General features: G+C 35.1%; 1 protein-coding gene across 2 annotated transcripts; it reads left to right on the top strand.

Moving 5' to 3' along the window:
- Positions 1 to 1,525: 1,525 nt before the first annotated feature.
- LOC110716716 (probable caffeoyl-CoA O-methyltransferase At4g26220) lies at positions 1,526 to 3,624 on the top strand. 2 transcript variants are annotated; one of them, XM_021895350.1, is made up of 6 exons: positions 1,526 to 1,588; positions 1,847 to 1,969; positions 2,132 to 2,223; positions 2,457 to 2,604; positions 2,710 to 2,841; positions 3,220 to 3,624. In XM_021895350.1, the coding sequence occupies exons 2-6, from the start codon at positions 1,904 to 1,906 to the stop codon at positions 3,511 to 3,513; spliced, it is 732 nt and encodes a 243-aa protein (XP_021751042.1). In that variant the 5' UTR covers positions 1,526 to 1,588; positions 1,847 to 1,903; the 3' UTR covers positions 3,514 to 3,624. The 2 variants fall into 2 exon arrangements, with proteins under 2 accessions (XP_021751042.1, XP_021751043.1); XM_021895351.1 differs by having other exon boundaries at positions 1,540 to 1,635; positions 3,220 to 3,513.
- The last annotated feature ends 16,895 nt before the right edge of the window (positions 3,625 to 20,519 follow it).

Genomic DNA, 20,519 nt, shown 5'->3' with positions numbered 1-20,519 from the left:
TAACACCGTAAAAAATTTTAAGATGTTGCGATTACTACCAAACTCCCATTAAATCCAACTATGACGTCATTATATCACTTTCACCCATGGTTAAAGCTCTTAACCATGGTCAAATATGTGTTAAAGCCCTTAACCATGACGTAATTATATCCCTAACCCATTTTTTTTTTGGGGCTACTTAAAGCCCTTAACCATGGTCAAATGGGTTAAAGGGATATAATGACGTCATAGTTGAGTTTAATGGGGGTTTGGTAGTAATCGAAACATCTTAAAATTTTTTGCGGTAGTAATTCACGACTTTTTTAATTTGCGGTAGTAATTTACGAAGTGGTATTAACTTGCGGTAGTAATTGACAAATTATTCATTTTTGTGAGACTAAAGTTGCGATCTTTTTAGACGTACTTAAAACAAGACGAACAAATATAGGTAGAGAGAGTACTTTAAATTGCCATTTTTGCTCAGGACTTATCTTTCTGCTCCAAGAACATTTACCAGCTATAAATCTATACTACATTAATACCTATTTAAGTCTTAAGATAGAAGAAAATAAGTTACTTAGGTGACGAAATTGGTATCTTTTTTTTTTTGAAGAAAACGAAATTGGTATCTTGTACTCTGAGTTTTTTCACAAACAAACGTCTACTTCAAGCCCGCCACATTTGAAATCAACGCATTATAAAATTGACCTCTAATAAATATCCGTTTTACTCCATAATTTCACACATAGTTTGTATTATTCCAAGATTTAAGAGTAATAAATGGTTGATTTCCGTTTAAGGGACTGTTCTGATTTATTGAGCTGAATTAAACTAAATTAATTGGAGCAGAACTGAATTGAACTAAATATTTATGAGAAAAAGAAATTAGGAAGTGAACTAATTGGAGCTGAAGTGAACTGAAAATAAGCTGATGAGAACAGGTCTAAATGACAATGAAAATACGGACTAATAAATAGTTTTGATACTTGTATTAGAGTAGTGTTCTATTGTTTTTTTTTTTTTTTTTTTTTTTTTTTTTTTTTTTTTTTTTAATTTTTTTTAAAATTGTTTTTTTAGGAAATCTATTTTTTTACTTATCTAAACTTATTTTATTTTGTATGAATTCTTTTAAACCTGTTAGAACCTTTTTTAGCTGTATATTGATCGAAAAGTTGACCTTATCAACTCACATTAATCTATATTATTTTCCCTTAGTTATTTATTTTTTAATAAGTGAAAATAAGGTGAACCGAATATATACGAGTAATTGCAAATAATTTATGCGTCGTTATAAAGTGAACTTGCAAAATGACTGATAGTAGTATTCATTTATTTTGATCGAATGTAAAACGTACAATTTAAGATTTGAATTAAGATTAATCCCAAGTCAGAAGTCATTATTCTGACCAAGTCAAGAATCCATAAGAGGTTACAATATTTTATAAGCCTTGACTTTTAAATCTCTAGTCGTTTGTTTGACCTTGAAGAAGGGTCAGTCCAAAAATTTAGTGTATAAATTTACCACTAATAAATCCAATCTTCACAACTTAAATTAGTTGATACATTCATATATTGCTCAAGAAAGGCATTCATTTATTTTCACCAAAAGGTTTGTGCTCTTGATTAGGTTTATATAATTCTCCAAATTTTATTCATGTAAGTTGGGTTTTTAAAATTTGATTAGTTGAATTAAATTATTTGCATGATATTTCTACTAATAATTTTATTTAAATAATTATACTGTAGTAATATAATTCACAACATTAGTTGTAAAAGTTGTTTAAAATATTTTTGCTTATTTTCCCTTGCTATCATTGTAATAGAATTTTCATCTAAGTTTTGTTTGGAATTTATAAATTTTTTCAAGGTAATAATCTCTTATAAAGGCTTCGAAACACCGCGAAAATTTGAAAGTAAAATAGCTATGGCCTCTATGGAGCCATCATCAATTGCAAACGAATCACTGCTGCAAAGCAACGAGCTATACAAGGTACGAGTAATAGCGTAGACATTAGGCAATTTTTTATTTATTTATTTATTTTTTTTTTAAAATAAAACTTATGTCTTGTTAATTATCAAATGGTAGTATTTTTTGACTAAAATTTATAACAATATATTGTTTTAATAAAATGGATGATGGGCATTTGGGCAGTATATTTTGGAGACCACTGTATATCCAACGGAGCCAGCACCATTAAAGGAATTGAGAGATGTCACTACTTCTAACAATAATAACCCTCCTTTGTAAGTACTCGTTACGAAATTAGGAATACTACTTCTGTTCCAAATCAATTGTCATAGATTTTAATTTACGTCAACCCTACTTTAATTGTCTTCCTATTATAATTTTGATTTACCAATATTTTATTATCGTCTAGATCCTTTCACTACCAAAAGTCAAACAGCGAAGAAAGTAACATGTTACATATTTGACCTTGTACGTATTTTACGGTTTTATTGAATTGAATTAATTTCAGAGACAATGTTGGTATTACGTGTCCACTTGGTGGACAATATATAGGCATGCTCTTAAAGCTAGTGAATGCAAAAATGGTGATTGAAATTGGAGTTTCTACTGGATACATAACACTCTTAACTGCTCTCTCTATTCCAAAAGATGGCGAGGTAATTTAATTTAACTAAACCAAGCAAAATCCAATAAAATTACAATTTCGTATGAATAATTAATGCGATTAATTATGATACCAATTTCTTTATGATCATACGCAGATTCTAGCCATAAGTCCATATGCAAAGTCCTATGAACTTGGTTTACCTATCATAAAGAAAGCAGGAGTTGAGCACAAAATCAACTTCATTGATTCCGAAGCGCTTCCCATTCTTGATCAATTTACCAAAGATGTAAGCACTCATCTACAAGCAACTATCCTAAATAGTTAAATACTCCCTCTGTCCTAAATTTATTGTCACGTTATCCTTTCACGTATATATGATTTTATGAACTTCTCTTTTAATAGTAATTGTAAAGAAATAGTATAGGTCTGTTATTTTCACATAATTTATATTTTTAAGGTGTAGGGATTAATTAATTAATTAATTTCAATGTACAATTTCAAATTATAATATATTGTAGTTCGAGTTATATGTCTCTTATATGTAATTTTTAATTCTACAAATATTACCAGAGTATTATTATACAAAATTGTACTGTATGTAAATATGTAAATATATTACTTCAAGTTGATTTTAACTTGTCAATTACTGTGTTTTCTTATGCAGAAATTAAACTTGGGAAGCTTTGATTTTGCAATAATTAATGAAGCTCAGACCAATAATTACATTGATTACTATAAGAGATTAGTGAAGCTGGTAAAGATTGGAGGGTTAATTTGTTTTAGTAACACCCTATGCGAAGGGTATGTGGCTAAACAAGAGCAAGATGTGCTAGAAAACAAGAGATATTTTAGGCAACAATGTCTCAACTTCACTAAGGAAATATCACAAAATACTCAAGTAGAATTATGCCATTTACCATTAAGCAACGGTTTTCTCATGTGCAAGCGCCTTTACTAATAATTCTTCGATCAATTTGTGGTGATCCAAGTTTAATTTGTTGTACTTTAATTGTATGACCAATCATTTGTTTTTAATTGAATAATGATAATCATGATGTATGTTTAAGACTTGTAATTGAAATAGGATTACCCATTATTGTTATCAGTGTTATATATATATATATATATATATATATATATATATATATATATATATATATATATATATATATATATATATATATATATATCCGATGACAATACTATACTTATGTGTGAACACTTTAAAATTTAGGACATTAGAAGAACTTTTTAGAACATATGCAACATCTTTTAGAACATCATACTTAACCATCTGTAGCATAGCTTTTAGAACAAAATTCCTAGAAATTTAGAACCTAGACTCAATGATTCTTATCACATATGTATGTAAACCCCTACTTTTGGCCTTCTGTCCCGACAGGAAGTGCAATGACGATAACTAAAACCATCACGATAAATAAAACCATCTTCGTGTTGAATCGAAGTGAAGAATGCTTATGGATAACTGGCTAAACTGCAAAAATACAAAAGACTAGCCCAAACCAAAAAAACAAAGGTAAACATGGAAGTGTTTGGGCTCACAGTTCTACCTTCCCTCCTCTTGTATTGTATGCTTTTTCTTTGATGATCTTGTGGATTTTTTGGATTAAATTTGGGTTTAGTTTAATGTGGGTATGATTGTTTTTTTATTAATCCGACGTTTTACTTTTCTGGGTCATTTTGTTTTGATGATAATTTTAATGGGTTTGCTTTGATTTTGTTTTCAGTGTTGTTCATTTGATTTGATAGTGCTTTAGGTTTTGATTACGGTGCTTTTTAATTGCTTCAAAGAATTGTTGTTGGTTTTTTTTGTGTTAATACAATTAAAATATTTGGGATGAAATTATATTATCTTATAAGCAAGGTGGAGGAATTGTGTGATCTTATAAGCAGGGTGGAGGAATTGCGTGATCTTATAAGCTTTGTATCATTGATGTATTCATGGGTAATTACATACATATAGACATATAGTGATATAAATGATATTTTTGTGTAATTTGTAGTTGCAAATTTTGATTAAAAGCGATGAAAAGGTAAGTTGTTCACTATTATTCTCTTATATGTTTATGCCCTTTGATGTTATGGGATTGGACATAATTTTGATGCAGTTTTTTTTTCATGGAATTACAATTTAAGCCAAATGAAATATTTGTTGTTGTGAAGTATTTTAAGGAGCCCAATACCCTTGCATCGACTGGGTTGCACCTTAGTGGAACTAAGTACATGGTTATTAACCTGGGGCTGTTATTCGTGGAAAGAAGGTATCGAATGTTACTAACTGGTTTTTATAGTTTGATCTGAGTTTGAGTTCTGTGTATTTTTACGGTGTTATGCTTTTTTTTTTTTCTTCTTCTGTGCTTGTACGTTGCATGTAACTTTTTGTATGATCTAGAGGCATTCTTGGAAATAGGATCTGATACGTAAGGAATCTTTAATGTTTAGAGGACCTGTTTTCTCTATTGAGATGCCATGGTATTAGTTTCGGCGAGCTTTAGTTGTGGTAAACTAGATGAAGAAGGTAAAAATAGAGGTGTTTGGGTTGAAGGGTTAGAGCAACCTTCTATTTCAAGCGGTGAGTATTTCAACCGTCTATTTCAACCTGTCTGTTTCGGGTGAGCTTGAAACCGTTTCTAAGCGCAGAAAGGCAATGTAAGGGATGCATTCTTGCTAAGACTCCCCTACTTTTGGTAAGATATTTTCTGCAGGAATTCTTCCTTTAAAGTTTTGGGTCACATTCTGGCATAACTATCTATACCTAGGCTCATTTACTATGCTTTACTCACTTTAGGCAGGGCTTTAATTATATTGCTTTCTAAAATTAATGTATGTTTTAATTTTTTTATATATATTTTGGGTTTCCCATGCTTAAGTTCAGAAGGTTTTATGCCTAATTTGCAACTATAGAGTTGTTTTCCTTAAGTCATAGTAGGATTGATCTTCCCACTTGTAGGGTTTTGCACACAAGTTCTACTAACTATGTATTTCTGAAGGTTGTATCTTAAATGTTGAATCAATCTCTCTATTATCTGGTTCCTTTCTCTTTGAAAATAGTCATAGCATTGTGTTGTTCCGTTACATGATCATTTCCCAAAGGAAATTCCCTTTACATGCCAGCCATTCAGGTTTTGAAGCAGCATTGTGGAAGGCTGCTACAGTTTCTCCACCTTTAATTTGTTGTAGATAGGAATTGTGATAGCCTACTAACCTGTAATATGAGATGAAAATGTGATTAATTAGATATTGTAGAGAGCACATGCTTCGTGTTTAGAACAAATGTCTAATATGTCTGGCTGTTTAATTTTACTCTCATATATGCTGACATTGAATACATCAAGTGAAATGTGTTAATTTTATTGAGTTTAATTGCTTGTGTGCTTTACTTTACGGATAGGCCTATTCATTTATATGCATTATGTCTTGCTTATAAGTTGTTTTTTCAAGGGGGTGGGGAGAAAGGAAGACGCAGTACTTCTTTTACCGGGGAATCAAGGCTACTATCAATTCTGATCAGGATGTGCCATACTGAAGGCCCCTTCATGTGGTAAATTTAAACCCTTTTGATAGCTATAGTATGCAACTATGACACCTGTAATCTTGATAAATTTGTTCATGGCCATTTAAACATACATAAATTTTGACAAGTTTGACGAGGTGCTCTCACCTCGTTGTAGTGTTGTTGAAGTTCTATATCTTTTTTGCATTTCTAGATTGATATACTTATAGGTTTTGGTATATGCAGGCTGACTTTTCATCCCAATCAACATCGAAACAAGGTCCATGGAAAAAGGTAATTTGCTGTATTTTTGGTCTTCTTATTTTTTTGGTATTATTGATTTTTTGGAAGCTATCCTCATTTTGTTTTTGCTGAAGCATTTACTGATTGATCTCTTGATTTGAATGAGAATGTTTGTTATTTATATTATAGCTACATTGAAACCTTAAGTGTATTGCACTGAAAATAGATTATGATTGTATGTTTTATCTCTTGTGGTCAATTGATTTATAGATTTCTCAACTAAGTGTCTATAAAGACTTGAGAATACAAGCATTTGATGGTGTGATACAACAAATTCCATTATCTTCTACCATTAAATGTGACTTGTAGATTAACCCAAATGAGTGAAAATGATTTATACCGTATATTTTCAGGTTTGCTACTATTAAATTGGAAATACTGCTGGTAATTACTCATCTATGCACTACACATATTTCCTCTTTAAAATTGTAATTATTTTGTTCAATCAATTGATGTATGATATGCAATCGGATCAACGCTTAAGGAAGGCCATATCGCTGGGGTTGAATAAGCTTTCCATAAGACTATCGAATCCTGTAAAAACTTTTCGACATTACTCACCCTTCTGTTAGCCTTGATGGTATCCCCTTCTCTCTCTCTTAGATCACATTATCTAGATTTTTGTTCTAATTACGTTGTGGGTTATTGCTTATTTTGCTAAATTTTATTTTCATGTGAAAATCAAATTTTGACTTTTTTTTCCGATGATTTTTGCTTTGTTCGTGAAGAGAATAACCAGGGAAGATGGAAAGTGAAAGAAAGCCAAGGTGAAAAGGTTCCGAGCTAAAGTGAGAAGGCTAACAGCGATAGAAAGAGCAGCATTAAGTGAGTTTCTTGATCCTCCAAGGCATTCAATTTTCGGTATCCTTGAATCCTTTGGCAAGTATCTTACTTTTGTAAATTATGTTTAGTCCATTGTTCATGTTTCTTTTTTTGGTATTTATTTTGGTGGATTTGAATTATGGGGTTTTGGTAATGTTTATTTATGCACTTAGACTGAAATTTTGTTCTGAATTGGGGCATTTAATATTTAACGTGAATTCAGTTCAATTTCCACGCCATACAAGGGGTTTTCATTTCATTGAGAAGAGGGGAGGGGGCACGTAGGACTACGATTACTAAAAATGTTAAAACCATTAATGAGTGTGTGTGTTATATAGAGAGAGAGAAGAAGAAGAATAAGGATCAAGAGAAAGGGTAAAGGGAGAGAATGAAGGAATGACAGGGGAATAAGAAAGAGAGCCAAAAAAAATGACTATGTGATGGCTAAGATGATAAAGAATGATCGAGGTCCTCAAGGATACAATTCATACAAGGCACAGAAGAGTCATGACAATTAAAGCTCTTTTAGGAGACCGTTATAGAACATAATATCTTTGAAATGACATGACAAAAATATAAATTATAAAAGAGAATATCTTAATACCCATGACCATGTAAGATATATATATATATATATATATATATATATATATATATATATATATATATATATATATATATATGAGATAGTAAAAAGGTGCGAGGAAGGGTGAGGGAGCAATTAGGACGAACTGACTATCAAGACCATAATAGATGAGTGAAACGGAGAGAAGAATAGGAAGTAAGAGGAGGTAAGGGAGGAGCTGATGATGAGGGAACATAAGGACTAGAGGGAAATAGGGAATTTGTGACTTGACGATGTGAGAGAAAGAAGAGAAAGAGATAAGGAGCACTTGAGGTCAATTTTAAAATCGGGTAACAATAAACAAAAATATTAAAAGACTTAAAATTTGCAAAACCAAAAAAGAGTGAGTGATAAGTAGGGGAAAGAGAAGTAAAGGTGGTGGGGGGAGCAAGTGATATGGAGTGTAGTTATGTTCTATGTGTGTTAAATGAAAGTGGTAATAACATATAACATTCTCAACATTAGTTTTGTGGATTCGACACTAATCATACTCACACGGGAGGTAGCGAAGGTCTAAAAATTATTTATTTGTCATCAATTATATAGTGCTTGTAATCTTCCACTTGTAAGAAGAGACAAAGACATGCACAAAATATTTAAGAAATTGTTTCTATTACTATTGGCATGAGATTTCTTAGTTTTGGTCAATATCAATTATTAAAATTTAATTACAAATAACCAAATATTAAAAACTATATATTCACAAAATATAGAAAAGCAATACCTTTCATTTGAAATGAAATTATCAACCTGTAAAAAGGGAAAAAGAACGAAAGGATAATTGAATGTCAAAATGCTCTTGGAGGCTTTCCAAAAATGTGTATCTTTTAAATTTTCTTAAATGAGGTAATGAAATGGATTACCATTCGATTTTCACATTCTTACAAAACCAGCTTATTGTAAGTGCCTAAGTATGTGAGACCATTCTATATAACATGTATCTTATAGGTGTTTAATTTCCATGCAGATAAATCTCAAAGTTTCAGTTTAGCATGAGTATATAAAGGACCACATATCATAGAATTTAGTACCTGGTAATTGGTTTATAGCTACTATATCATACTTGACAGGCTAAAGTCGTATCACCCAATCAAAAGTATTACCTAAAACCACTAACTAAATATACATAGGGAAGTAGGGTCGAATCCACAGGGAAACGAGTCTTTCTATTCCTAATTAATTAATATAATTTAAATTATCAAGTAACCAAATTTGTTGTTGTTAAGGGAACTAAACTAATGAGATCTAGAGTAGGGAAGAAAAAAAGTAGGGAGAAATTAATGAATAAATGACCTAGGGCATAGGTTCACTAATAAATAATACTACAGGGTAAAACATGAAAATCAATCATCAATGCATCAATTAACCAGATCATAAAGGGTTTTCGCTACGTATTATAATTAAAGAATTAATCTACTGGAATTAAATCTCATCTCTTGAATCTCGACTTAACCATTTATAAATTAACCTGATTATTGAAACTAAGCCTAAATATCAATTCTCATCTCTCGAATCTCGAATCAATATTGCTAAACTCGTACATAATAGACCAGCGCTAATCTAGTTGCATAGCATTAAATCAATCAATAGAAAATCAATCAAGCATTGACAATCGACAACAATAAACTACCCCTTCATATTATTTATGGATCCCCATAAACCCAGAAAAGAAAACTACTCACACATAATTAAATCTAAAGTAAACAAAGCAATTGAATAATACATGATCGAAGAAAGAGAATAAATTACTGAAATTAAAGGAGAAGAAATCGATACCAAAGTTCAAGGAAACAAGGGATGGAATTAAACCAAGAGTTGTAGAGAGAGAAATAAGAGAGAAAATAATACTAAGAGTTTAATTAAGAGGAGAGAGATAGAGAAAAGATAGAGAGAGAAAGAGAGAGTAGGAGAGAGAGATAGAGAGAGAAAGGAAGAGTGAGAGGGTGCCAAACTCGCATAACAAAAGCGTATTTTGTTGGGGTTTGGTGAGTCCGACTCACCGCGGAAGAAACCCGAGCCAAGGATCTTGCTCGCAATAATTAATACCACATAAGCATAACTAAATAAACACAAAGGGTAGAATAGGAATTATACCTTTGTCGCGTGCTTCGCCCGACCACTAGAACTCTTACTTGAAAGCGAGCCTCGATATTACGACGGCCTCCGACGGAGATCCACCCGCAACACGACCACCGACTTAAGGTCCATTGCCTTGGGGTTAGCAAGGCCCGACCAAGCCCGAGTAATTATATGAGTTCAAGGGTTTTTGCAATAGCAATGCCCTATTCAACTCTTACTCAAGCATCATTCCCAATACCCCAAGTTGGGTATTTATAGGCAATGATGAGAGTATGAAATTCTCTCCCATCAACGTGGGACAATGAGATTTTTCACATTCTATTTTAAAGCTAAAATAAAATAATTAAGCAAACTAGTAATAAATCAACAAGTGTCATGCATACATGAGGGAGTAGGTGAGGACCACTTGGAGAGGGGGGGGGGGAAACTTGCTCCCCACTCTCTCCCTCACCTTGCGCCACTTGGCAACTCCCACTTGGGCACCAAGCCACCCAAGTGGGCTTCCCCTACTGCTGCTGCCTTGCTCTCGGTCCAGCTAGCCCCGCACCAAATGTGTGGGCTGCTTGCGAGGCTATTGCTAGCCCTCTCGACTAGCACGCCCACGCACATGTGTGCGGGCTGCTGCTAACATACCGCGCAACTAGTGCGGGCTGTAGGAGTTTATAGGTACTACGCAGCGGAAATAACATGAATCATATTCAATTAAGCACCTAATCCCAAGAATCACATGGATAACACACAAGACACATAATCATACCTTTGAAGCGTGAATTCCACGTAGCTATTCAACAGGGAAATCAGGGAGAGAAAAGAGCCCCAAATGTTGCTCCTCTACTTAGTCCACGAGATTCAAACGAGTCGTCCACCAATACTAGATTGGTCGAGTGATTGAGGAAAATCGCGATCACCACCTTTATGGACAACCGACCACCGCACGAACCACCACCACCACGAGACACCACCATGCGCCGAAGAGAAGGAGAGAGCCGTGAGAGAGAGGAGTATGAGAGGGGTTGGGTTTCGTGTTTGCTAATTAGGGTTTGATCAAAAGATCAATTAATTGCATACATGCAAACCCTAGGCACCTAGTCTATTTATAATCCCATTATAATTAGACTAGGGCACGAAGCCCAAAATCCCTCTTAATCCCCTACATGGCTGGCCACCTAGAGAGATGAGGCCCATGATGGGCCTCGTCCTCTAATGCTCGATCTAGCTCCTTTGTGTGACCGTATAGGATCTGTCCAATTGGGCTTTGGCCTTATTTTACTAGTCCAAAGATCGTTAGTACCTTTAGCTATAACAAAACGACGAACCTATAACAAAACGACGAACCAAACATTCGGACATAATTATCTCGATAATTTGATCCAAATTATATATCTAGTAATTGCACACGAAGAAGACATAACTCCTTCAACCTCCCACTTGTCTGAGACAAGTGTGCAATATTCAAATTCCTTAAGTCAATATGTGTCGATTTGATAATACGATTGCATCACATGTCGAGATCATATTAATCTACAAATCGTTACTTGAAATCTGAGTTAGAATTACAAAACCAAATGATTACTGAGTAATGCATTTGAACGCAGCCACGTATTTTTTTAATTCTCCCTCTTCAAGTGGTCATGACACATTTCCTAATTAAATAGGTAGACTTAATCCAATCTTGTGGCAACAAGCCTCCCACTCAACTTTTGAAATAAACAGGAAATACCCTTTATAATCTCTAGTTACGACTAGACGTTTGAGTGTACCACAGTCATAACATCTATTGAATGAAATCAATGTTCCACTCATGTCAGAGGAATCCACTAATATATCCGGAAGTTGTATACTTGAACTTCAAGGTAGGTCCATAGTTCGATCATGCATCATTCGTGCATATCCAAGTGATTAACCGAGCATCACTATGCCCCTATAGCCCATGAAACTGCACTATCCAATCAATCTTACATGCTAGTCCATTTATTGAAATCATTTATATCCATTTTAATGATTTCGAACTAGGAACTTAAATAATATATGAATTTTGTTCACCTGTAGGGTTTCATTCACCAGGTCATCAACCTGATGAGCCCATCAATTCACAAGTATTATGGACATTTTATTTAATTTCCAAAACCATAATTAAATAAGAGAAATAATAATTTCTGTTTTAAACATAATTCTGCAAATTGATGCATTTCTTATGTACGGAGTAATATGTTTTCTCACTCATAATAAAACATTGCAGAACATGACCTCCCGCTGGTCGATGATCTCATAACTGAGGTGATATCTCATATCTATTAGTTTGGATTTGTGATGTGACCCTAGCTCCTTTGTTTTTGGCAAAGGTGACCTTTTAGTCACAAGACAATTTGATCCGAACTTCCTCTTTACACTGAGTATGCAACAGCGCTCTGCATTGAACTCTTCAAGCTTACTGTACTTCTCCATACAGACATAAAATGTATCTAGATCAATATCTAGAACCATCTTGTCTATTTGGAAAAACTTGCATCTGTATAACCTTTCGACAACTTGTTTACCTTAAACACCATTAACTAGAAAAATTCCTTTAGTGCTTCTCAAGTACTCAAGGATTTGTTCTTGGTAACTTTCAGCATGCTTATTCTGAATTTGCTTGAAACCTGCTACATATGTACAAGTCATATGTAACATCTTGCTTTGTACCTTTCATGGCATGTATAATAATGGACCCTTTTGCAAAAGCATAAGGTACACTATCCATACAACTCAACTCTACTAGCTTATGAAGGCACTGAGTTTTACTGAGTGTAATACCATGAGACATGGGAAGACATCCTCTCTTAGAGTCTTGCTTCTTGAACTTGTCAAGAACCTTATCAACATAAGTCTCTTGATTAAGTCCAATTATTCTTCAAGATTCACTTTGTGGATTTTGATTCCCAATATGTACCCAACATCTCCTAAGTCTTTCATATAGAAATGACTTCTTAACTTTTGCTCGACTAATTCAAGCATTTATATGTCATTTAACATGAATTGTATGTCAACTACATACAAGACTAAGAAGACCAATTGCTCCCACTAAACTTCTTGTCTCTACAAGATTTCTCTTGTTCTTTCAAGGAAATCAAACTGTTTGATTGCCTAATCAAAACGAACGTTTCAACTCCCTAATGCTTACTTCAATCCATAAATGAATTTCTGAAGTTTGCAAAACATTTCTAGGAATTTCTGGATTTCAAACTCTAAGGATGTATCATATACATACCATCCATCATGAAAGTGATTTTGATCTCCACACCTAGAATAATTTGAATAGGCTTACACAACTAATAGGTTTGACCCTATTTGTAAGACTATCATGGACTAGCACATCTTTGCAGACATGGAGTCCATTCTGGATTTCTTGGCTTTAAGCCATTTCCTGAATTGGCACTTGTCCAAAGCTTGCTTGTAGGGCATGGGTTCCAACCATTCCAATAGGAAAATTTTAAAACCCATCTTTTACTAGAGTTCTAACAAACTGTTTGTTTAAATTCTGAGTAACCTACAATAGGTATGAGCAACAATAGAATTATTCTCTTCAACTCTTTGAAGTCTTTCATATAAGTGGGACGATGTAAGCCTCGCTATTTGAATTAGCGTGCTTTGACACATGATTTATTAAATTAGTTGATTTCATGCGCCTTCGTCTCTGATGTGGTGTTATTCACATCCTTTTGTTGCTCGTCTCGAATCTCATCGAGATTTAACTTTACTCCCACTTGGCTTTGTAGGAAGACATTTCTTTCTATAAAGACACTATCGCGAGCAACAAACATTTTTTTCTACGCGATTGTAGGAATAATACCTTTGATTTAGGGTTTGTTATGTCATCTTTGTAAACATTTTACATAGATTTCATACTCCCTCAATCCTGTTTAGAAAAGATAACTTTGGAACATTTCGAATCCATAACATTTACGACATCTTTTCTACTTCTTTGGTTAAGTTTCTGTTAGTATATTCGCAATTGTTGTTGTTCTAATGCATATCCTCAAACGATATTCATGAATCATTAAATCTTGGATCGAACCATGGCAAGCAAATTTGATTCATGCTTCATACATACATTTTAATTGTAATGTTACTGGATCGTGAACTAATTTCAACAAATCCTTTAGATGATCATTTGTTTTGAGTTAAATATTTATCACAACAATCATATTGTGGTGTTAAATTATTCATCTCAAACTGATTTTACATTTCATTTTGGAATTTTGAACATTTCAATGATTCCAGCCTTTAAAATTAAGTAATTATCAACATATTAACTTAAATCGTTAATAAGAGCAATGAAATATGTTTGTGTTCCAAAAGGTCATTTTAGCTCTTTCACCCTTTCAACTAAAAGGTAACTTGGTCATTTTACCTTATCAAGCATGACTTCTAATTCTCAAGTGATTTATAATCATATAAGAATAAGAGTCCATCCACAACTTTGGAAGTGCAAATGGTTTATGTGACCTAACCTTACCTTGTTTATAAGTAAGTTTACGTTGAATCATCTAAATTTATTTTGTGATCTACTTATATCAATCTCATAAAACAAAATTAACTCTTATCTAGCAAAATGAAAACAATTTATTACCTTGGTCATGGATCAACACTTGTCCAAGCCAAGTAAACCAAATCAGTATTCAAACAAAAACTGAAATATTGTCTCATCAAAACCGGAAATTGTTCTAATATCATGATAAACTAATCAGAAATCAAAACTATGAAGCTATCTCTAGCCACTCAAACACTTCTAGTGCACCTTCAAGCTCCATCTCCATGCTAGCCTCACTTGTTTGCAGTTCCTGCACAACATTCATAATGTCAAGCACTGCAACTTGGTATCACATACCTAAGTGAAAGTTAAAATATTTATAACATTATACCTGAGGTTGATGCTCCATTCTTCTTCTTGAGGAAATCAAGGTATTTCTGACAATTGCGTTTCCAATGCCCCTTCTTCTTGCAGTAAAAGCATTCACTCTCACTTGCAGCCTTGGGTTTTTGATTTGCCTTAGGATTTTTAGGAGCCTTGGCAACTTTCTTGCCCTTGCTCTAGGCACTAGCTTTTTTCCCCTTCTTCTTGAACCCCTTTCCCTTTTGGATCATAAGAACTTCCTTCTTAGGTTCCTTAGGGATTTGCTTTTCAGCACTAACCAGCATTGCATGCAACTGATTCATAGTATTTGTAGTTACAGTCATATTGAAGTTCATAATAAACTGGTTAAAACTTTCTGAAAGTGAGTGGAGAATGATGTCAGTTGACATATCATCACTGTATAGGTGCCAAAGTTTCTCCATACTTTGAATTAGGCCGATCATTTTGAAAACATGATCATGAACTGTGGCACCCTTCTCCATCCTACAATCCAGAATCTCACGAGAATCTCACGATGGGGCTCGTATCTCTCAACTCTAGCTTGTTTCTTAAACAAAGCTCGGAGTTCTTGCATGATTGTATATGCATCCTGGTCCACAAAACGCTTTTGAAGACTAGGCTCCATAGTAGAAATCATTAAGCAAGTGATAGGCACAACTCTGTCATGAGCTTCCTTGTACTTCTTGATCTCTGCCGCAGTAGGATTTTCTGGCAGAGTTCCTGGCAATGGGGTGTCAATGACATCCTCTCTACCTTCAGATTTCAGAACAAGCCTTAACATTCTTTCCCAGTTGGAAAAGTTATCCCCTGTTAACCTATCCTTCTCAAGGAATGGTCGAAGATTGTAAACGTTGTTGTCATTATGATTATGGATACCCATCTATGTCAAAATAAGGCAAAGTTTAATGATTATGTTTAATTTAAAATTAAAGTACCATGAACAAATTAGTTAGGTAACTTTAAAGCACTTTATTCAATAATTAAATGATCCCAATTGAATTTTAAGTGATTCCAAGACCCTATATTTGTGCAATAATTGACCGGACTTTGGCCCTACTATCAACCATTACATTTTCAAGGTGAGTAAACTCTTTACTGATTAAAACTCTTGTAACTATTGGTTGAATAGTTAACCATCACATGTTTAATTATTTCCCTTTGCTTCAAAGTTCTAAACACTTTAGGTAACCTTGTAGAGCATAACCAATCAAAATTGTAAAATTTGTTTAACCCCACTCCCCAAAGATATAATATGACACCCTACTTTGGCATGACCCATCATAAATATCGAAGGTTTCATCGGGTTTTTGATTCGAAAAGCAATCTCAATATTACAAGGACCTAGATTTATTATGTTGTGATTATTTAGTGAAATCTAGCGCATCATCAATCAACATAAATAAAATCTAACATGCATAATCTACTAATGCAATAAAATAAAGCATGACATAGTATGGCCCCTTAGTCCTAAGAAAACTAGAAATGAAAATGCTCCCACTTGAATCATCATGGATCTCTATCCACCTTGCTCATTTTGGCCTTCATTTCATGGGCTTTATTGGACTAACACTATTTAAATAACTATTCTATTTACTTTAAATAAAAGTTACAAAAAATACTTAATGGTTCGCAGACCGTATTTAGATTACAAAAATACATCATGATGCGCAGATCATATTTTAGAATCTATGGGCCATACTAGTCTATATAAAGAAACATAATATCATATATTATAAAAGTGTCATATAAAAAATCACTCAACATGCTTGTCTAAACTACAACATCGAATGTTCATAATTAAGTCAACGCATTTCCTAAATATCTTATATTTTAATCATAATTAGATAATATCATATATTATTCATGATATTTTATAAAATATCATATGTTTAATTTAGTCATGAGATAGAATCAAATCATATTTTAATCTAGAAAGATAAATCATATTTAATCTTCCATGATTATCCTAACAAATTTAGGAGATTCTATCCTAATTACTAGCCAATCAAATAATTTTAAAATCAATTATATCCTAATCTAATTATGGGATAATCACATTACATAAATAAATTATTATCCTTTTGGAATATGCTCAGAATATCCTAATCAATCTTATCCAAAATTAACTACTTTAATTAGGGATAATTACCAATTTAACAACTTTAAATATGGATAATATCAAATATAACAACTTTTGAAAGATTTGATTTTATCCTAAAACAAAAGATTTTATCCAAAATAAAACTAATTTTATCCCAAAATAATTTGTAATTATCTTGAAACATTTTTCAAAAAACAGAATTTTTTTTAAGAACGTGCCACACACGCCGCCCACCGTGGTTTGCTAGCCGAAGCTAGCCACGGTGGCTGGCTGCTTTTTCTAGCCGCAGCCACTGCCGTAAGGCAGCAGCTTCTGCTGATCTGCAGGCCACCGTGGTTGACTAGTCACGGTGGCTAGCTACCTTAAGGCAGCCACTGCCGCATAAGCAGCATCAACAGCAGAACTGGCAGCCGCGGCAGCAGTCGTGCAACGCTTGCACGCTGCTGCCCACAGCCACCCCGGACCTCCTGCCCTTCCACCCTCCCTCTCGAATTGCCACCTGATCGGCAGCCACCGTGGCTACGCCACCCAGCCGCGGTTGCCGACCTAAAATAATTTTTTTTTTTGTGTTTTATTTTAATAAAAAAACACTTATCAAAATTAAATTAAACCAGTCCATAAGATTAAAATTAAATCACATTCAACTTTAAAATTAGGGTTTATCATAAAATTAATCCTAATTTAATTCTAACTTTTAAAATTAAATCGATGATCATACATAAAACATTTTTTATGCATAAATCAATCCAATTAAAATTATGAAACAAATTTAAAACGTAATCGACCAAAAGAAGCATCAAAAATCATATTTTTAAGGCTAATATGGTTCGGAATATTCGAGTAAATTAGGGTTAGGGTTCGAAATTTTCAAATAATTTAGGGCTTAATTCGGTCCTCTTCATGGCTATTTGAGCATAATTAAATCGCATTTAATTTATTCCAAAAGTTTAGTCACTTTAAATATAACAATTAAACAATAATTAAATTAATTTCTCCCTCTTAATTGATTATAAAATTAACGTGGACATCAAATAACCGTATTATTATGATCAAGCGCGTTCATGCAAGAGGCAAACTGATACCACTATAGGAGTTTATAGGTACTACGCAGCGGAAATAACATGAACCATATTCAATTAAGCACATAATCCCAAGAATCACATGCATAACACACAAGATACATAATCATACCTTTGAAGTGTGAATTCCACGTAGCTATTCGACAGGAAAATCAGGGACAGAATAGAGCCCCAAATGTTGCTCCTCTACTTAGTCCACGAGATTCGAACGAGCCGTCCACCAATACTAGATTGGTCGAGTGATTGAGGAAAACCGCGATCACCACCTTTATGGACAACCGACTACCGCACGAACCACCACCTCCACGAGACACCACCATGCACCGAAGAGGAGGAGAGAGCCGTGAGAGAGAGGAGTATGAGAGGGGTTGGGTTTCGTGTTTGCTAATTAGGGTTTGATCAAAAGATCAATTAATTTCATACATGCAAACCCTAGGCACCTAGTCTATTTATAATCCCATTATAATTAGACTAGGGCACGAAGCCCAAAAGCCCTCTTAATCCCCTACATGGCCGGCCACCTAGAGAGATGAGGCCCATGATGGGCCTCGTCCTCTAATGCTCGATCTATCCCCTTTGTGTGACCTTATAGGATCCGTCCAATTGGGCTTTGGCCTATTTTACTAGTCCAAAGATCGTTAGTACCTCTAGCTATGGCAAAACGACGACCCAAATGTCCGGACTTAATTATCTCTATAATTTGATCCAATTATATATCTAGTAATTGCACACGACGAAAACATAACTCCTTTACGGGCTGCTAGCTGCAACATGCTAGCATGCCACGCATTAGGTGCGGGCTGCTAGCCGCAGCTTGCTAGTAAGCCTCGCACTTGGTGCGGGCTGCTAGCTTGGCTATACCCCCTAGGACTCGGGAAACTGATGCTAGGGGTATTTTGGTCATTGTTGATTTATTACGGTTTTGCCGTCTCATTTTCTTATTATTTTCGACTCGACTTCCGAGGCTCAGTTTCGACGCTCTAAGCTCGAATTTACGACATCTAAATATTTATTACTCGGTCGACTCATTAATTCCTTCCGAATTAATTCGTCGTGTCGGCACATTAATTTCTTGGGTGTGACCCGAAGGGTTCAGTCAAGATTAAGCTGTGATATTAATTATGCATTAATATTACTTATTGGAAGCGGCCTCCACCCAGGCATTCCGATCACTTGACCTTACTGAATATATTAGCTTTCTAATAATTCTGAACCCACTATCAGAATAATACACTTGTTCGAAGGACACCATTCCTTTCATATTTATACTAAGCTAGAAAATCCTAAGCTTAAACAAATCAAAACGACGATTAAACTCTACCTAGAAACACGTGCCTGATCGGGTGAGGCACCGCCTGATCAGGCCCGCCTTTTCTTCATGGGCGCTTCTCTTGGGCAGTGGTTGAGCAACTGGTGCGGCCAGGTAAGCAGCGTGGTTAAATGGCTAGTCGTACTGCCCATACTATCCAAAGACAAGAGGGTTAGGCGGCAGAAAAGTATTGAAATTCTGGGGAGCTTGGTATTGATATGGTTGAACTGGAACTGGAGTTCAAGTCCGATAAGCTTGACTTTTGCTGGTCATGGCTGAGATGGTATGCTTGGAGGGGGTATGGTTTGAGAAATCATCCGGCATAATCGGTGTAGAGGCCGTGTCCGAATAAGCTATTCGTTCACGCTGCTTGTGCCAAATGTACTCTCTAGCATCCCTCCAATGCCGAGACAACTCAGTAATCTCTTTCTGAGGTCGTCTAGTCTGCCTCCTAGCCGACTGCGGTTTCTCGAGGAGTCGGGACACATCTGCCCTTAGCACCCTCAGTGAACGCTCATGCCGGCGGTACGGGGTATTTCCAGCATCTTCGGCATTAGTCCCCTTGCTCTGAATTTTCTTTTATTGGCCCTCCCCTTCTTTTCTGGGAGGTTACCTAGAAGACGTCTTCTTACTCTTCATCTCTTTTCGGAGCTTGTTCAAAGCGAGCTTAAGTGAACCGGCAGTGACTGGAGGATCCTCGGCCTCATGGAATGAAGCGGTTAGAGGATCGCTAGAATGAATCGTTATGACTATATCTTCAACATGGCCGTCCTGGTCGGGGCCAAGGTCGGCGCCTGGTGTCTGACCATTTATTGCCATAATGGACGAGCATCCCCACAGACGGCGCCAAATGTTTGGGGGTTTTTAAGAATCCCTTTGGATACTGGTCATGCTTTTCCGGCAATGAGACTCGCACCTGCAAAAACACGAACCTCTGGTGGTTCGAGATCCGCCTCCGATGATCAAGTTAGTGATTGGAAAACGGAATAAATGTAGAGAGAGAAAGTAGAGAGAAGTTGGAGCTTTTAGTGCTCTTTTTTAGGGTATGTCACAAACCACCCCTCCCATCATCAATGATTGGGGTACTTATAGGGGTGGGGATTTGTGCTCCTTAGGGTAAGTGACCTAGGAGTTAGTGTTATGATTGGCTGCGCAATCAGGGGAGGGCACGTGTCCTCTAAGGGCGCCGTTTTTGCGGCATTCTAGGATCTTGGGCCTCTTGATGTAAGGAGGTCTTT

Source organism: Chenopodium quinoa, unplaced genomic scaffold (assembly GCF_001683475.1).
Source record: "Chenopodium quinoa cultivar QQ74 unplaced genomic scaffold, ASM168347v1, whole genome shotgun sequence".
Lineage (NCBI taxonomy): Eukaryota > Viridiplantae > Streptophyta > Magnoliopsida > Caryophyllales > Amaranthaceae > Chenopodium > Chenopodium quinoa.
This window is presented reverse-complemented; position numbering and strand designations above follow the sequence as displayed.